Here is a 17,822-nt window from a genome sequence, read left to right on the forward strand (position 1 = left end):
TTATCTGTGCAGCCTGTGGGCAGCACAGCTTATGCTGGCTTCAAAACCAGAGAATAATACAAGACTTCTTCCTACTGGCTACAGCTCAGTCTTAGACTTTCCTTTGTAACCAGGATTAATGCAAATAGTAACTTTGACATTCTGCTTTTAAATAATATATTTTTTCATGTACAGTCCCAACAATAACACAAAGCAATACCTCCCTGCCTTGAAACAGCAGCAGTGTGGATTATACAGGTGTAGGGAAAAGCAGGAAAAACAATCCATGAACTGTCTCATGCTAGGCGCTTTTTTGTTTTCCTAGTTAAAATCAAACCAGCCACTGAGATGCTCCATTCTCCTGGATGCTTCAAGTGTACTCTCTCATTTCACATTGATGAAATAAGCACTCAGGCTCAAAAGTTACACCAAAAGTCAAAACTGCATGTAATTTCAATCCTGTAGTATAAAATTAGAAAAAAAAAAAAAAAAAAACAATTTCTTTTGTACTTGCTTGTGTAAATCTTAAGCAGGAAAGTTATATTTTGTTACTTTTATTTGAAGCTGGAAACTCAGCTATTAATAGAAAATTATTACATACTTGCAATGGCTTATTAGTATTCACAGCTTATCAAACAACTATTATAAGTTAAAAATAGCCTTCTTCCAGCCCCTCCTTTGCTTTGAAACCTGTACAGTGGTTTACAAAGAACTGTCCATTAAGCAGGGCAACCCAGAGTGGACTCGAATCTGGCTCAAATGGGGATTATCTGAAGGTGCTGTAACAATTGGCTTAAACCAAACTGGTAAGACTGGTTTTGTCTTCTCCTCTGGCTTTGTTTTTCCACTGTCCCTTCTGTGTCTGCACCAGAGCATGGCCATGTGGCAGTCTGAATAGGGCTTGCTTTTTAGCTGGGTCGTGTCCTTCCTTGGCTGTATGATTGCTGGTCTTGACACAAAGGAAGAGGTGGGAAACCTTGTCCTCAGGGAGAGGAGAAAGTAGGCTAGTGGCAGCAAAATGTTAGCTCAACCTCTCTTCTCTTTTTTTTTTTTTTTCCTCCCCTACTCCACCCACCCTTTTAGGATGATGTTACCTGTGTAAAAAAAATATGTAGCAATGATCTTTGTATTTCTAGCCAGTGGAAAAAGCTCTCATTTTGCATAATGCAGCTCTCCATGTTTAGGTGTCCTACAGTATATCCATTTTATTTAACAGATAGTCATGTAAATTTACATGACTATCATCTCCGCATGGACTGCAGGCTGCAGTCACATGCTATCTCTATTTGCACTGTGAAGTCAAACATGTCTAGTGTGTTTACAAGCAGTAGCAAAACCAATTCCAGTCTCCAGGCTGCAAGGCTGTTTCTACAAGACTTTCCATGGCAATTAGTCCCTCTGAAAGAAGAAATCCAGGGGGCTATAATATATTGCCTGTGTTTGTCCCCAGTCCAACAGTTAGTGTTGATTTGTAACTTGTTACCCAGTTGGGAGTTAGCTGCAAGACCTTCTCCCCAGGCTATGTTCCTGTACACAGCATAAGGATGGCTGTGCTAAGGCTAGTGGGAGATTTGTCTGCTTCAGAAGCTCTCTGGCAGTGGCTAGTAACATGCTTAAAGAAGAATATAAGAACTTGTGGTCATACCTCGGTGTGATACTGCTCTCTTCTTCCACCCTTTTTACTGCATTCATAATAGCCATGAGTCCTGCATATTCCGTCTTCATTAGTCATCAGTTTCAGAGCTTGATGAGTATTTAATATAGTTAATCTCCTCTCATACATTTGCTCTTTCTCTGTTTTTTAGTTCAAATATGTTGTCTTCAAGACACAAGTCCACCAGAGACTATACAGTGCACACTGTTTCTAACTTGTTCTTTCCTGATAATCCCATTGTTCTTCTTGCTTTCTGACTATTGTTAAACACTGAGTTGACAAGCTCCATATTCCACATTCTCTCTCCTGTGTGCCAATAGCTCTGCATCATGGTGCATGTGCAGTCAGGTTTGTCCTTCCACAGATGCATGGCTTTGTGTTTATGGCTGTTGCATCTAAACTGATAATTTATTGCCAGTCACTCAGGGTTTAATTCTTTTTTTTTTTTTTTTTTTTTTTGTAGTCTGCTTTCTTTTCTTTTTTTCTGACACTGAATAATCTTGTATTGATAATAACCTCTTGTGGTATTTTGCTCCCATTACTGCTGTGTGGTGCTCTTTATTCCCCAACACTCTTGGTCTGGACAGTTGTTGCTGTTTGCTACTACATACTGCTGCTTGTCACTTCTAATCTACTTGATGCTAAGCAATTACGGGAGGCACCGAGTTTTATGCAGGGTTAAGAGCACAAATGGCTCAGACGTGCTTCAAAGTTGCATCCCTTTGATACTCAGCGGGACGAATCTTTCTGTGCTGCATAAAAACTCCAAACCTCAAACACATCAGTCCTGAAGGGGCAGTAGCCCACAGATGACCTCAGCCTGCATTATCCTAGTTTTCTCTGTGGTGATCTCTTTAAACCTCTGGAAGTGCTTGTCTTCAGGGCTTTTGAATTGAATCTCAAGAATGCTGAAAACTGCTTCTCATTGCCTTCTTCCTTGTCTCTCCCCAGGAGCCCCATGCCCTGTCTTTCTGCTTACCATGTTCATTTGATGGCTTCCTACTCCTGTTTGTCATTCAGTTGTTCTTACAACATGCCCTGCTTGCTGTTCTGTGGCATGGTGAAGCACTCAATTGGCTTTGAAGGTAGCCCCTCTCTTTTGCCAGTTGTCATCCTCAATGATTCTGCAATTCGCTTAACTGCAGAAAACTTGGGACTTTCTTTGGAGAGGTCATGCAAGCATCCGAGCTGGCGCTGGGAGGGAGGAAAGGGACCGGCACCTCCCTGTGGTGACTTCAGGCAGTTACATTAACTCCCAAGCTATCCCCTCTAACCTCATTCAGTCACATGAAGTAGCTGATCTAGCAGAACCTCTGGGGAATGAGCGGGGTAGAGAGGAGGGTGATGCCTCTTGTGGCATCAGTATGGACTGATGCCAAATTGCAGGAAATGCGTAAATAGGGCTTGATTTGCCCCTGGGGATAAGTAACACTCAGCTGCTGAGTCTCAGTTCTTAAGAGCTGCTGGCTCAGGAAGAGCCACAATTGGACCACGAACAGAAGTAACAGTGCTGAGTAGACTTATGGGGGGGGGGAACACCTTTTGCACTTAAAGAATAAAAAAAAAAGAAATTTTGGAGAAATGTATGTAATACTCCCACCTTCTTAAAAAAAAAAAAAATCTGAGTTTTCAGTTTCTATCCTTTGCACACGGAGGAGTGTTCAGTGTTCTTGTGGGAGTGAGTTATACCCAAGACTGAATTTTCCTAAAGTTTCATGCACAGTGAATTCTTGCATAAGGCTGGGTGCTCCGTTTCTGCAATTACTAATTCAACTAGTGCTCTCTATAGTATTTCCCTGGGATTGTGGGAGCGTTTATGATTAGACCACTAGATATTTCCCTTTCAGTACCCCTATAATGTGAAATTCAGTGCACATTCAGTGGAATGTACTCTTACATTCTGGCTTCTTTTCTAATCAGGGAGGTTAAGAAAAAAGTAAATGTGCAGTGTGATTACCATTCAGTTATTCAGACACTTCCTTCAAGCAGGTGGAATAAACATAGGAAGAAAAGCAGCCAGTCTTGCTGGCCTTCCCTGTTGTGCATTTTTGTTGAAAGGGAAAATATCTTCATTATACACTGAAGTGAAAAGCACTTCACAAATGATAAAAGATGAAATAAAAGGTCTGTATTCGTCACTGAATTGATTCCAAAGAGTAACTTATTTCTTTTTCACCAAGATAATTAACTTTTTTTTATGATTGTGAACAGTGCATTCTTCTCAGAAATCCAGACAGCTTGTTTGTTTTCTTTTTAATGTTGTTCTCCCTCTTCCACTAGAATGGAGTCATGTCTGGATTGATGCAAATGCTTCTCCTGAAAGTGTCTGCTCACATCACAGAACAGCTGGGAATGGCCCCAGGCGGAGAATTCAGAGAGGCTTTCAAAGAGGTGAGGACTTGAAATGGTTCTTTGAGGTTAAATTACTGGCCTTTTGCTCCCGGAGTGAAACTAAATAAAGCCATTTGTTAGTTACTGGAGAAGAGTACTCTGCTGATATTTACACTGAAGCCTGTGAGGTAAGAGTTTTCTTCAGCTTCAAAGTATACTTAAAGCTGCCGAGGTTTGTGGACCTGAGTGACACAAAGGCAGCTCTGAAAAGGCTTTAAATGTTAAGGTTTTTTCCTGATGCTGTGTTAATGGCATTTGATATTAACTTACTTCTTCTGTTCTTGTTGAATAACTGTTGTTGGTCTTACTGTTATGATTTCACTAGCCACTAAGAGTAACTGAGGAGTCTAGCTATTTGTTTTGGATGATTTTCTACTATTCAATTCTTGTGGTCATCCACCCCATGCCTACACAAATTGATGTCTTTGTCTAGCTTTTGATTTAATTTACCTCTGTATCTCAAACAAATGCCCCCAACCATGTATTGAGTTTGTTTGTCTTGCACTTCTTCCAGCAAAGGATTGGAGAGTTTTGTTTTCAATCTGTCATGAGGGCAACACTTTCCTGTTTACCAGATCACTATTTGCAGATCTACACCCATGTGTTCCAAGGTGAAGAGTGACAGGCTTTATTGGAAAATATTTATATCTTCTATGTTAAAGTTCCGGTGAAATCAAAACAAAGTCCATAGCTAATAAAGAAAACTTGTGCTTGTCAACAATTATTTCTCTTTCATGTCCTGAAACTTGAATTCTTTTTTTTTTTTTTTTTTTTTTTTTTTTTAACCCACATTCTTTTAAGTAAGGTAAGACTTGATAGTATCTGCTTGAAGACTTACTGTTTCAGGGCACTTTACAATCTGTTAAGATAAATGGTAAGCTATGCTTTTGGATTTGCTTGAGTAATTTTGTGAGGATATGTAAAACTGTACTGATCTGTCCTTGGGAGTTGCAATTTAAGTACTGGGAATGTCTAACTGCCAAATAATTTTAGTTGTCTGTGATAATGATAGAATTATTCACCTCATCTAATTTAAGCTGTTTAGAAGTTAAGTGTTTAGTCTTTCTCGATAATCAATTGGAGGCACCAATATGCCCTTCTAGGGAGCTATCTAGGGAGCTATCTAGTAGAGGATTTCCTCCTTCCCTTCTCCTCCTCCTCTTCCATTCAGTATACCAGCATTCTGGACAACTACTTAATTTAGATGACAGGTATGCAAATACTTCCAGCCCCTGGAATTGATTCATGGAGCAAATGATAATTCATTTTTTAGGATAAAAGATGAACCTTTCAGAGGTTGTCATCTTAATTTGGGTGTTTTTCTCTTAATTGAATACTTGTGTTCCTAATTGGATCAAGTGACTATGTGGTAATGAAAACTTTGTGTATCTATCCTGGTCCCACTGTTTGTGGTGTCAGGATTTCAACTGGTGGAAGCCATCTCTGTGGTATTAATGGGATCTCTAAATGCATTCATCCAAAAAGATTTGGGGAAGCAGAATATCTCACTGATCTTAGTCCTATCTGTTCTTTTAATATGCTTTTTTGTCTTACTGCCACCTGTGGTGTTGGGAGGTAAATAATAGCTGGAGTTCTGCTGTGAGTTAAAGCTGCTTTCGGTGTCTGAAAATACTAAAAAGGCTATTTTCACTGTATGTATCCACCTTCCAGAGAATGAAAGAAGAAAAAGAATTCATCTTTATAGATTATTTAAATTAGCTGCTAGTAGGGAAACTTTAAATGGTGGAATACACCATAGCTGCAAAAGACTATGGAATAGTTCTGTATATTTATCCTTAATAAAAACAAAATTATTTCAAGGCCCATTTTTCTGAGCGTTCTGGACCAGATTTTTTTTCCCCCAGAAAAACAATTAAAATTGTACCAGCTCTATCATTCTAAAATGATTGCTTGAAATTTTTTAGAATTTATATTTAACAAGGAGTTTTATAGTGCTCCAGTATAGCTTTGGTTGACGAATTTTCACAAAATCTCACCTGGCCTTGCTGTGTGGTATCTGGTGTTAGTCTTTGTTTCATAAGCTCCCTTGGCTGTGAATTTATTGTGTTATCACAAACAATTTGATGGGTTTGTTATCCTGACAAATCCTAATTAAAAGCAAAATGATCAAAGTCATTTTACTTGAGTCTTTATTCAGGTCTGTATGGGTATTCAGCTTCATCTGTTCATTTAAAGTAGTAGGAGCTTTCTATTTAGTTAACAGTAAAATTAGAGTGGCATTATAATTTATGATTTTATTATAAATCTACTTTTTTCTTTCCAAAGTAGTATATTGAAAAAGTTATTTACTTTAAAGCCAAGAACTTTATAGATGTTGAATTATGACACTACTTTGTTCTTTTCTTTTTTTTATGATACCTTGGATAACATAATAAGACCAACATTCTCTTAATCTGACAGTGTATAGTGCTGTAATGTGAAGTGCTGCATGGTAACTTGTATTTTCTCTTCCAGGCTAGTAAAGTACCGTTCTGTAAGTTCCATCTTGGAGACAGACCCATCCCTGTTACTTTTAAGAGAGCAATTGCTGCGCTTTCTTTCTGGCAAAAAGTCAAGCTTGCTTGGGGACTTTGCTTCTTATCTGATCCAATCAGGTATGAATACATATCCCATCTGATTATCAAGGGTGAATTTATCAGCTCTTCAGTTTGACTTTAGTAGGAGCTGAAAGTCCTCAGTATGCAGCCTGATGTAATGAACCCTTAAATTAGTAAGGATAAATATATAAATACTCTCTAAATAATCGTATTTTTAAATAAGCTTAACATTCTGATTCTGTTTCCGCCTTTTTTTGATTCAGTACTTCTAGGTTGTGGATGATATTGGTGAAGTCAGGGATTCATTGCTGGAGAATCCCTAGCTTCACTGAAACAAACAAAAAACATTTTCCCCCCATTTTTATGCTGAACAGAAAGTCTTTCCCCCTACCAACATGTGGAGTTTGTGAATGGAGGAGAGTAGGGCTTCCCTGTGCTAATGTATGCTTCGTTAAGGTTTGCAAAGGACTTGGGCCTACTGTGCTAAGTCACATCTGAATCAGGGCAGCTTGAGAACTGAATCAACATCTGCTGTCTGAGCACATTTTTTTAGAGGAAGAGAAAACATTTAAAGCTTGTGAGCAACATGTGTGACTTAATGAATACTGCCTTTATAGAGGGGTATTGTTAGGAACCTTTGCCTTATGGTAATACTTCTCAGATGGTTATTCTCTTACTCAGTTTGGTTTCTCTGCCCTTCAGAGAAATCACTGTGCCAGGTTTGTTTCTTCTCTGCTTCTCGCCCCAAGTAAGTGTGAGAACTTAGTTGGACTGGTTGAGAACATAAGCCCAGCTCTTCTCCCAAATTCCTAGCAGACTTGCAGTGGTGGTAGGTTCACCAGAAACTGTTTGCTGATACATGTGGTCCATTAATCTCAGTACCTGCTTTGTTTTCTGTGACTGGAGCAATATGTAGCTCATGAAGTAAACAATGTCTATTTTGGGGGGCATTTAAAATTGGACCAGGACTCAAAACTATAGTAGGAGCAATCAAGCCAGCCTTAATACAGTTTTTGCTTTTATTTGTTGTTGTTTCCTGTAAATGCTTGCTATTACATTTAGCTATAAAATGAATTTGAACCTTTTTTCAATCTATTAATTGCAATTTGTGTGCAAAGTAAGTTTTATTACTTACTAGTCTAATACAAGCATGAAACTACTTACACATTTTGGGGGGGGCACTGGAGGATGTATTTCTCTGCAATTTCTCCCATTCCTTCACTTATCCTGAGAAGATTTTGGTTTTTCAACTTCAGTATTAACCTGTAATCATGATAGATGAATGCTAGCTTCCCACACAGATGAACTTCAGATTTGAATGTAACAACATTCAAACAGTTGTCGTATAATTGATCTGTAAAATTTATGATTTTACAAATAACATGGGTAGGAATAGAAAAGGAAAGACAGGGTGTATATTGTATAGACATGATCGCTGCCCTCAATATGTGACTCTGCTGAAAAGAGAGCAATAATGAAACATCAAACTCGTCAGTTTGGTGTTTGGGTGATTTGTTGAAAGCTAGCAACATGTTTCTCCTTTTGGTTGTTCCTGTTTCCATTTGCAGTGTCCTTTTTGATCTCAGAAGCTGAGTAACAAAAGCATATGGTGGGATCATTTCTTCAGTGATGCAAAACCACTTACCTGTTGCTACAAACACAACTCTGGGAATAAAAAGAAGGTTAACAGCACTTGTAAAAGATCTAGAAGCTCATTACGTTTCTCCCACATTTCTTATCCTCTTTATTTCCTGCTCATTCCACACACTCTTGTTCAAGGAATTAAAAATGTATAACTGACTTCCCTGCTGAAGACCTGTGATTGACGCTGGGAAATCTGCAGAACTCTTTCCATCTCTTCAGACTGCCTCTGTGCAGTGTTTTTTATTAGTATTTTTTATTCCTTAAATACAGCCTCTTTGGGTGATCAGATCCACTTCCTCAGGAGTGCTCTGTGTTCCCTCAAAAGAGGCTTATTAAAATAGAATAAAAGAAGCTTATTAATAAAAAATAAGAAATGGGGAGCAGTGATTACTACCACTCCTGAATCCCTGTGCTTTTGCTCAATTTAGTTGTCAGCTTTCAGACTGGGAAGGATGACAGTCCATTCAGTTGAACTGCCTAAAGGCAAGTGATCTCTCTTGATTTTTTCCTTTTCCTGGCTTCAGAGCATTAAGTGTTCAGTTTTACAGGTTTAAGGAGGTTGTTTTCATTTTGGAGAGAACTGTATACATGCAAATATATATATAACACAAATGACCCCTTAGAGTTGCTGGGTTTTTGTCAGTCTGTCTCTTCTGGCTTTAAAATCATTGAATATACACTGAGAACTTTATCTTTCTTTCAGTAAGGATGATGTGGAGAAATGCAAACAAAAGGATTTACTGGAGCAAATGATGGCGGAAATGATTGGAGAATTTCCTGATCTTCATCGAACAATTGTCTCAGAACGAGATATTTACTTGACCTACATGTTGAAGCAAGCAGCAAAGCAAATAGAACTACCTCGAGCTTCAGAAAGTAATTGTTTTATAGTAGATACCATAACCAGCAAGGTGTTCTTAGTGGGACATTCCACAGATTCAGTTCTTCTCAGGAAATCTGGAATTTTCTGTGGGTTTATTTTATACAGAGGTCCCACATGTCACAGAAGATTACAGTGCTTAAAACAAAAAAATAAAGTGGTATTACTGTTCTATTACAATGTCCTCTTCTAGAAGTAAAGAATCTTCTTTAAGGAATGAACTCTGAATCATGATCTCTTTCTCATTGTGCTATTTAACACTGGAAAATACCAATTAGCCTGAGAAATTTTGAAAAGGCAGGCGTCTGGTATTACATGCACATATTAGCACAGCATGGGGGCAGTCTAGGTTTATGTTGTCTATCTCACTTCCACACTCTTGCTCACCAAACTCACAGACACCAATAGGTGCTCAGGAACATATTTCCTTTTAAACTAGTTGCCTCCCAACTGCAGTGTTTTTCATGTCTTGCTTCATATTATAAATTGGGCTGCTAGAAACCCTGATGATGTATATTTTATGTATATATATATATATATCTCACTTTGGTGTAAACTTCTGGCACTGTCTTGTGATTTGAAGAAATAAAAAGGCACACATACATTCAGTCACACTGTCCAAAAAGACCATCATCTTAAACTATAGGATATGTTTCTTGGTAACTGGTTTAGTGGATGCCTGTAGAACTGGAGGGGGTTTATATGCATTTGAAGGAATTAAAGTAGAAGGTGGGGACCACAAAAGAAAAGAATGTGAGGAGCAACCTGACTGATACTCCTGTGTTTCTGTCTCTTGATAAATGAGAGAGAGATGATTTTGTTTAGAAGCTGTATATATATACATACGTAAAATCTGTTCCAGCTACTTTTCTTTTTCCTTTCATAAGGGGAAAGGAAGAAAGAAAAAGTAGTATGATTAAGATTTGTAATAAAAGGCCAAATCCCCCAATTGCAATTAGCAGAAGTAGAGCATCATCATTATTGTCCAAATCCTTTGCTATTTTAGGGACCTAATTGGTGGAAATTTCTAGATACTTTTTGCAATACTGAAACATACTTCAGGTCTGATTTGTTCCTTCACTAGGTCTGATTTAGTCCTAGGCTTGGCCTCTGACTTTTTTGCCTGGGGAACTCTTCCAAAAAGCTTGCACGTGAAACTTTGACACTTAGTTTTTTGTTCTATCTTTGCCCACATAGAATATTCTGAGAGGGGGATAAAGCTGTTTTGGGGACTGCTTCAGATCAGTCTACTTAAGCATGAATGGTAATAGCCTTGAGTTCTGCCCATGAGAAGGTGGTATAGAATAAAAGTGGAGACTGGAGCTGATGTGATGAACTGGGGACTGTCTGTTCTGCTGAGGCACTATGGTCTGCCTCTTCTGCAGTGGCAATTAGAGAAGCCCTAAAGCAGGCTGAGAAGAGGCAAGTTCAAAGAAAACATTTTCACTTTCTGAAAATGTGTATAATAGTTTTAGATGCTTTTAATAGTTTTGTTTCATTTTGTGGCAGGGGAACTGCTTTTCAATCTTTTTGTTTCACTATGAAAACATTTCAGACAAGACAGTGGATTGATAGACGTTTTCTGTCGAACATTCTGAATTCTCTCTTAAACATTTTCTCGTTTGCATTTTATATTTATGTATATATCTATTTTTTCCTGCCCCCTCAAACCAGAATGCTAGTAATTATTTAATACACAGAAAATCTTATGTGAATTATTTTTATTCTGGCAGAAGTAACTTTTTTTTTTCACTGGAGGAGGTGGTGATTCCAAAACTTGCATGAACAACATTTTGACTTCTAGTGGGTGTTGTGGAATTTCAATCCTAGATTGGAAGTGAGGATGAAAGCTGACACATTAGAGTGGTCTAATGTTGAGTTCCTAGCCTGCTGCTGCCCACAGAAGGTGTTGATTTTGGTGCTACTCGCTAAGGCGAAGCTGCACTGGCAAACGAGACAGGGCCAAGCATGGTCTCGCGCACTGTTTCTGATTGTTTGTTCTACCTCTCTGTTAGCCTGTGTCTTGGCACAATTTTGATGCTTGCCAGCTACCACTGTCCAGAGTTGTGCAGGCTGTTTAGGAGACAGCAAAGACCGGGGCTGTTCCCATTAAGCAGTATAGAAATTGAACTCATGTATGGAAGGAAAGAAAGGAATTTAGCTGTAAAACTCCACTGAGCTGCTCACCCTGAAGCTGGAGTACAAGCCCCCACTTTGTTTACTAGAATAAACATTTCCTGAAAATTTGGACATCATAGTAAATTTGTTCAGACTTGGAACATGAGAGTCAGTAGGAGAAATGATAAGTATTAACTTTTACTGTGTAGCATTAAGTTTTAATATGTAGTATTACGAGTACCTGCCTCTTGAAAAATTCTGCTTTGTAATCTCGTGCATTATAGCTTGCAATTAGTGATGTGTTCCTTTCTCTCCATCTCCTTGTAGCTGAACCCACACAATACATCCCATCTGTTGTCGTTGGTGTTGTTGGGATGGGTCACGTACCTGGAATTGAAAAGAACTGGAACTCCGACTTAAATATCCAGGAAATAATGAGGTAACAGTTATGCTTTCCTACGTGTTGAGGTTACCAGCTCCTTTTGCTGAAAATTGGCAATGATTTTTTTAGTTACTGTTTGTCACAGCTTAAAGAGATATTGGTATTGTCATCCCTGCCCCATCAGCTCTCTGGCTTGCTGCATAATGCTTGAATACTGTGCTTGCAGTAGAGGAAAAGGAACTATCAAAGGAAGAAAAGTAAATAATTGGATATCCATGTTAATTATGAGAAAGTAGCATCCAGAAAGAACATCGCAATTCACATCTGGAGCTTTTAAAAGCAGAATTCAAAAGAGGCTTTCAGGAGGTGGCAGAGGCAAAAACGGGCTTTACTGTAGCTTAGGTAAATAAACTGTTGATTTCAAAGCTTTTATAGTGTCGGGGCACTGATGGCTCTGGGAAGCCTAAAATCACAGTTGCTCTTAACTTATACATGGGGTGAAAAGTAATATGATCTTTTAAAGCTTATGCTTAATTATGGGCTGATTTAAGGCATGTATCTGGAGAACTCTTGCTTAGAAATACCTACAAAAATAGATGTGGTGTCTGCTTTTTATAGAAAGGGGAATTGAAGAACCAGAATGTTCAGGCTGTGTGTATCCTATAAAGCCACAAGAGTCAGGACTTCAGAAGTGTAGGAAAGTTAATAAAACAATATGGTGATAGTGGTCTGATAGGTTTAGGATAATAGAGCCTTTCAATAATTAACACTTCATTATAACTCAGTAAACAGATGTGATATAAGCATCTTATGGAATGCTCCTATTTTAGAAGAGGCTCTGAATCATGGGAAAAGCAAGCTATAGCCTTGTTAAACAGTATTTAGGCATCTAAAATATGATTTAAAGGGAGATTTGGTGTCTTGATTGAAGAATGCAATGTACAGAAGCCTTGCCTAGTTGTTTAGAAGTCTACTTTACCACTGAATGTTTTCTAGGCTTCTGGAAAACTGCCTCCCTCTTGGATGTTCTGAGCAGCCTCTCAAATGGCCTGCAAAATGGGGATGCCAAAATCCATGTAATTGTGTGGTTAATATTGTTAATATTGGTTACATCGTTGACATAGAATTGAATGGCCTAAAGCCTGACTCCTTGCCTTTATGTTTGCATACAGGGTTATTGCTAAAGTTCAGGCTCTTTGACCCGATTGCCTTTACCACGCCAGTGCCATAACTAAGCAGAAGGGTTACCAGTATCTTCCGTAAGATGCTAACATCACATGAACTTAACTTTGTAAAATGGTACAAAATATAAATAGCACGAAGCAAATGCTATTCATAAGATGACATTCAGATTATGTCAGGACCTTCATTTCTTGTTAATCTTTTTTCTGGTGTTGTCACATTGCGGTTGCAGAGCAAAATTATGCTTTTTGTGTTACTAATTGTCATCTCCCTAAAGGGGGGCGTTCTTAAGGTATTACAGATATCTAATTATGTTTTATAAGTTGTAAAATGATCTTGAAAGTGGTCTAAAAAACATGCATTTCTCATACACTTCCAATTTTTAGATTCTCATATTAAACTTAACCCTAGGTCAGGTTTACTGTTTTCTTCAGGTTATACTACTTAAATTGCACTAAGGAAGAATAGATAATATGAACAGATGTAAAGGGATATTTTACCTGATCCTTTGTTCAGTATATATGCTTTTCTTAAACTTTTCTTGTATATGCCCTTAACATGCAAGATCCATCAGAAATAGCTTTGCTCTAGTTTAAGCAAATGGATCTAAACTCAGTAAATGCATGCCATGTATGCAGAGCCCATTGAAGAACTGCAGAGCCTATCAGTTAAGGAAAAGGACTAAATGCATATTGCTATGCTTTCAAAAACAGCTTAATTTTGAAAGTATTGTTCCTGTTTGCCTAATGCACTATGCTGGTAACACTGCTTGAAAGCAGGTTTAGAACTGGTGTGCTTCTCCATTGCTCTCCTGGTGCCTGGAGCCTGTTGCAGAGGTTCCTGAGTAGCTCTGTGAAGATGCCAAGCTAATTATACCTGCTAGACCTGAGACAGCCTCACGTGAAGCCTCTGATTTGCCTGCCCAGGGAGCTGCAGCTGGACTGGCTCAGCTGCCTGGCACCCCAGGGTGCGCCTTCCTGAAACACCTCCCTGAGTCTGCAGGGGCCAGCCTGGCTCCAGATACCTCTGAGACTGGCCATGTAGGATAGGAACAGGTGAATAGGAGCAGATCCCACTCAAGTCTACTGTTACCTGGCGTATCCAAGCTCCAACTTCTTCCATTACCCTGAATGACAGCGAGTTGATTGCGTAGATGTTGGACTTGAACTGGTCTATGTTTCTTCTGAGTTTTTGCTCTCTGCTGAAATATGCATAATAATGTTAAAAATAGTTCTACAAACAATATTTAATTTGTAGCATTTCTCAAGAATACTTGGTGCAGTCTTGGTTATTTGACAGGGTGGTGGGCAAGACCTAGCCACCCTAGCCATTAACAGTGGCACCATACATACGTGGAGAAGTTGTCTATTGCTTAAATTTAGACGCAGCCCACAAAAATCAAAGAATAGGTTGCTCATCTGTAAGACATCTGTTCTCTGAAAGATCTCCTGCACTAAAAAGGAAGGGGGGAAAATGATCATTGTTTTGGTCAGAAGATACCTTTTTTTTCCAGATGTGCAGTGTTAACATTGTTTTATGTCTTTTGTTTCAGTGTGCCTCCTCCATCAGCTTCAAGTAAGATTTTCAGATTTGTCATAAAAGCAACAGTTTTTGGACTGATGGGATATGGCTGCTACAGAATAGGTCAAAGGACAGTTCAGTTTATTCTCTCAATGCCAGCAGCACAGAGCTATCTTCAGAAGCTGACAGAAATAAGATCTCAGCATTGAACATGAAGTAGAGGCATTATATGAAGAAGGTGGCTGAAGAGGGTGTTAGAGGCAACAAATATAAAGTGGACTGAAAGAGGAGGGAAATAAAGATGCTAGTCAGAGATGGTTGATGCTGAACAAAGCTGAATTGCTGTGTAATAAAAGTATTGATACTAAAAGCTACACCAGCGATGATATAATGAGTAAGTTTGATCCTTGGTAAGTGTGTTGCATGGAAGCACATGATTCTGGATTGAGGTAAATTTAATATATACACAAATATGTATTATGTATACAAATATATGCTGTATATATAATATATAAATGATGGTGTAGTGCAGACAGCTTAAAGAGTGTGTACTCATGACTTTTTCTTTTCAGAGGAACAGAAAAACACAGAGTAGCTTAATTGGGTGCATTTGCTCAGAAGTTCAAGGACACCTGTCTGAGTGATTTTTAGTTTTTTTTTCTTAGGTATAGTAATACCTAGTGGTCATTTCTGGTGCCAGGCACTTTTACACATTATTTAGAAGGACATCTTCTCTGTAAGTATTTTATACTTAAAACATTTAAGCTTTTTTAAAAACCTAAGAGCTTTCCAAAAACTTCAGAATTGTGCAAGCTGTCATACATACACCGCTCAAATTTTTTTACAAGCCTTACTGGAAAAAGTGTTGCCTTTAGATTGCATCCCTTGTTGCAGCCACTGGTTGAGTTTTCTTTCTCCTGCATAGAGAAGGTATAGCCACAGCATCAGAATTCAGTGTGGTTAGTGTCAGATGTTTACAGGACACACTGTTCCTTTAGATTAGGTTATTTAATCTGTATTAGTTAGCCAAATCCTGCTGGAATCAGTATTGTAAATTTAAGAGACTAGAACTACTGTAAAATTTACTTCTATTTCTCAGACCTTTCATTATTGGGACAAGAAGTCTGGAACTGATAGTACCTGCCCCTCATTTTTGATACGTAAAAATATTTTATTTATCAATATAATTTCTCAGTGGATAAATATTTTAATCTATTTAATAGAAAATCAAAGCTCAATTTAGTTTTTCAAACTAGCTGTGGTGTTTTATTTGGGTTACTTGCTATTTATACAAAGAATTATGGGTACTTCAAACTGCTGTGATTTTTAAATTTTTTCCATGATAACCATCCATCATTGTCTTTTTTTTTTTTTTTAAATTCTAGGCTAATATTTAATAGGATTTCTTGGTACCCTTTACACAGGCTTGCCCTTGATTGTAAAGTACCCTCTGCAATCAGCTAGTCCCAGTCCAACAGAACAAATAATTGTCATATCAAAATTCTAATGTGATATATTCGAACAAGAGTCCCATTTGCTCCTCAGGCTCCTATGCAGTTGCTAATTGACTTAAGTTCATATCTATATTAATCTCTTTGTGGGGAAGATGGAAGGGAAAGGGTGTTTGAGGCAGGAGGAAGAAAGGTGAATTTCTGTGTGTTTCGTTTTTTTTTTTTCCAAGTTAATTCAATAAAATCAAACTGCTTTGTTTAGAGGGTAAATTTCCAAAACTTTGTTGTATTGGAAATATTCCCATAGAGTCTGTTTGCCAAAAGTGTGTGCATGTATCTGTGCAGTGTCGTCTTTTTTTCAGTTTTTTTTTTACTGAAATTAAGGGTCTAATGCTCTTTACAATGGCTTTGACTTTGCTGGGAGCTGGTCTGTCCATGCAACCTGATGCTTTTTTGCCTTGCACCTTGTGATTTTTATGGGTCCCAGTACAGCAATCATTTAAGTGCATGTTTATCTTTAAGCCTACTGTTAAATCTAACCCGATTCTGCAGAGCTCTTAAGATGATGCTTAGGTGCTTTTCTAGATCAGGGCCTTACGGTTGTGCAGGGAATAAATCTTAGCAAATAAGAATGGCAGCAATTTCCACTTTGATAAAAAGTATAAATGATAGTTCAGAATACTGTGGAGTCAGGACCTCTTATCTTTCATATTCCATCAATTAGTGCTTAAGAAAAAAACAAACATCTCTAGCAGACTCAAAAGCAGCACTTCTAAACAATTTATAGAAAACTGGAGTGACTGCCAGAATTTTGATTCCTGTTTCTTTTTTTTTACGGCTTAATATATTGTTTACTATTAAACAGTCCTATTTGAATAAATGTATTACGTTTTGTGTACGTTTTTTAAAATATGAAAGTGAAAGCTTAAGCTCATTCTTCTCCTGGCTTTACTGACATACCAAAAGATTGTGTTTTTTATTTCTGAGATCTTTCTAGCTGGTAGAGTTCAATATATTGATGTTTTGCTTTAAGATACCTACAGATTTTAAGATGTCTGCAGATATTTTAAAAGCTCTGCAGATCTTTGATATCTGTACTCAGGTAATTTTACACAAAAGAAAACAAATCTAAGGTAAACTTTAGAAAAATGAGCCTTAAACTTGGGTGGGACTAATGCTAAATGATTGTCATGGAGCATTTTTGCAGGCTTAATGTTTTATGCTTTTTAGGCAGAAATTGTTACCATGTAGGTTGTTCTCTTGTTATTCAGTCTTTATCTACAATTAATATTTTAAGTCTATTGTTTCATCCTTTTTTACTAAGCATATCAGCAGATTCTTCAAGGAGGCTGTTTGTGGATGGAGAATTTGTAATCTATCTTCCCACTATTGCAAACTGGCAGATCATATGCATACACTGCTTACCCAGTGGCGCTGGAAAGCCTGATGAATTTGCAGAACTAACAATCCTATTAATCCGTACACAAATACTCAGTGTTGTATATTCAATGTGTTGTACTATTTATGTAACATAATCAGTGTTTTAGATCCATTCTTTTCTGTTCTTGTCAGTCCTTTCAGTGTTAACAGCATCCTGTAAAATTTAAATATATGTTGAATTGTCCCAGCCCCACCTCAAACGTATGAAGCCATATTGTATTTTTTGGTGGCATGTACATCTGCTTTATGCATTTGTACATCTGATGTAAATTTAAAGTATTTTTAACAATGTGTGCCTTTAATCTAAAGTGGTTTAAAGTAAACAGCAGTATGTTCTATGATAAAAAAAATAAAATATTTTAACCACCATTTCTGTCAAAGGCATTTATTTTCTGTATTAATCATTATTTTTCTGAAAACAAGCACTAGTAGACAATCTCACAATATACACGATTTTGCTGAATTAAGGAAACAAGTTCTACCCTATATAATCAGTGAATAGAAAGGGATGTTTTTCCCTGTGTATTTTTCCTGTCTTTTGACAGATATTTTCAGCCCTCTTGAACACGCAAAAGGTGTAGGGAGACTTAGCTTCTCAATATAAGCACCTAAATTCAGAGTC

The 17,822-nt window shown here is 37.8% G+C and overlaps 1 protein-coding gene across 2 annotated transcripts in view; it reads left to right on the forward strand.

The window, feature by feature from the left end:
• The window catches only part of TRABD (TraB domain containing), a 33,846-nt gene extending 18,268 nt beyond the window's left edge, over positions 1–15,578 (forward strand). For both annotated transcript variants that reach the window (XM_062582933.1, XM_062582940.1), the window contains 5 exons: positions 3,914–4,024; positions 6,500–6,639; positions 8,930–9,102; positions 11,552–11,663; positions 14,341–15,578. In XM_062582933.1, the coding sequence (XP_062438917.1) occupies positions 3,914–4,024; positions 6,500–6,639; positions 8,930–9,102; positions 11,552–11,663; positions 14,341–14,518 (714 nt within the window). In that variant the 3' untranslated portion in view covers positions 14,519–15,578. The remainder of the gene's footprint in view (positions 1–3,913; positions 4,025–6,499; positions 6,640–8,929; positions 9,103–11,551; positions 11,664–14,340) is intronic.
• Positions 15,579–17,822: the final 2,244 nt, after the last annotated feature.

Source organism: Rhea pennata, chromosome 1 (assembly GCF_028389875.1).
Source record: "Rhea pennata isolate bPtePen1 chromosome 1, bPtePen1.pri, whole genome shotgun sequence".
Taxonomy (NCBI): domain Eukaryota; kingdom Metazoa; phylum Chordata; class Aves; order Rheiformes; family Rheidae; genus Rhea; species Rhea pennata.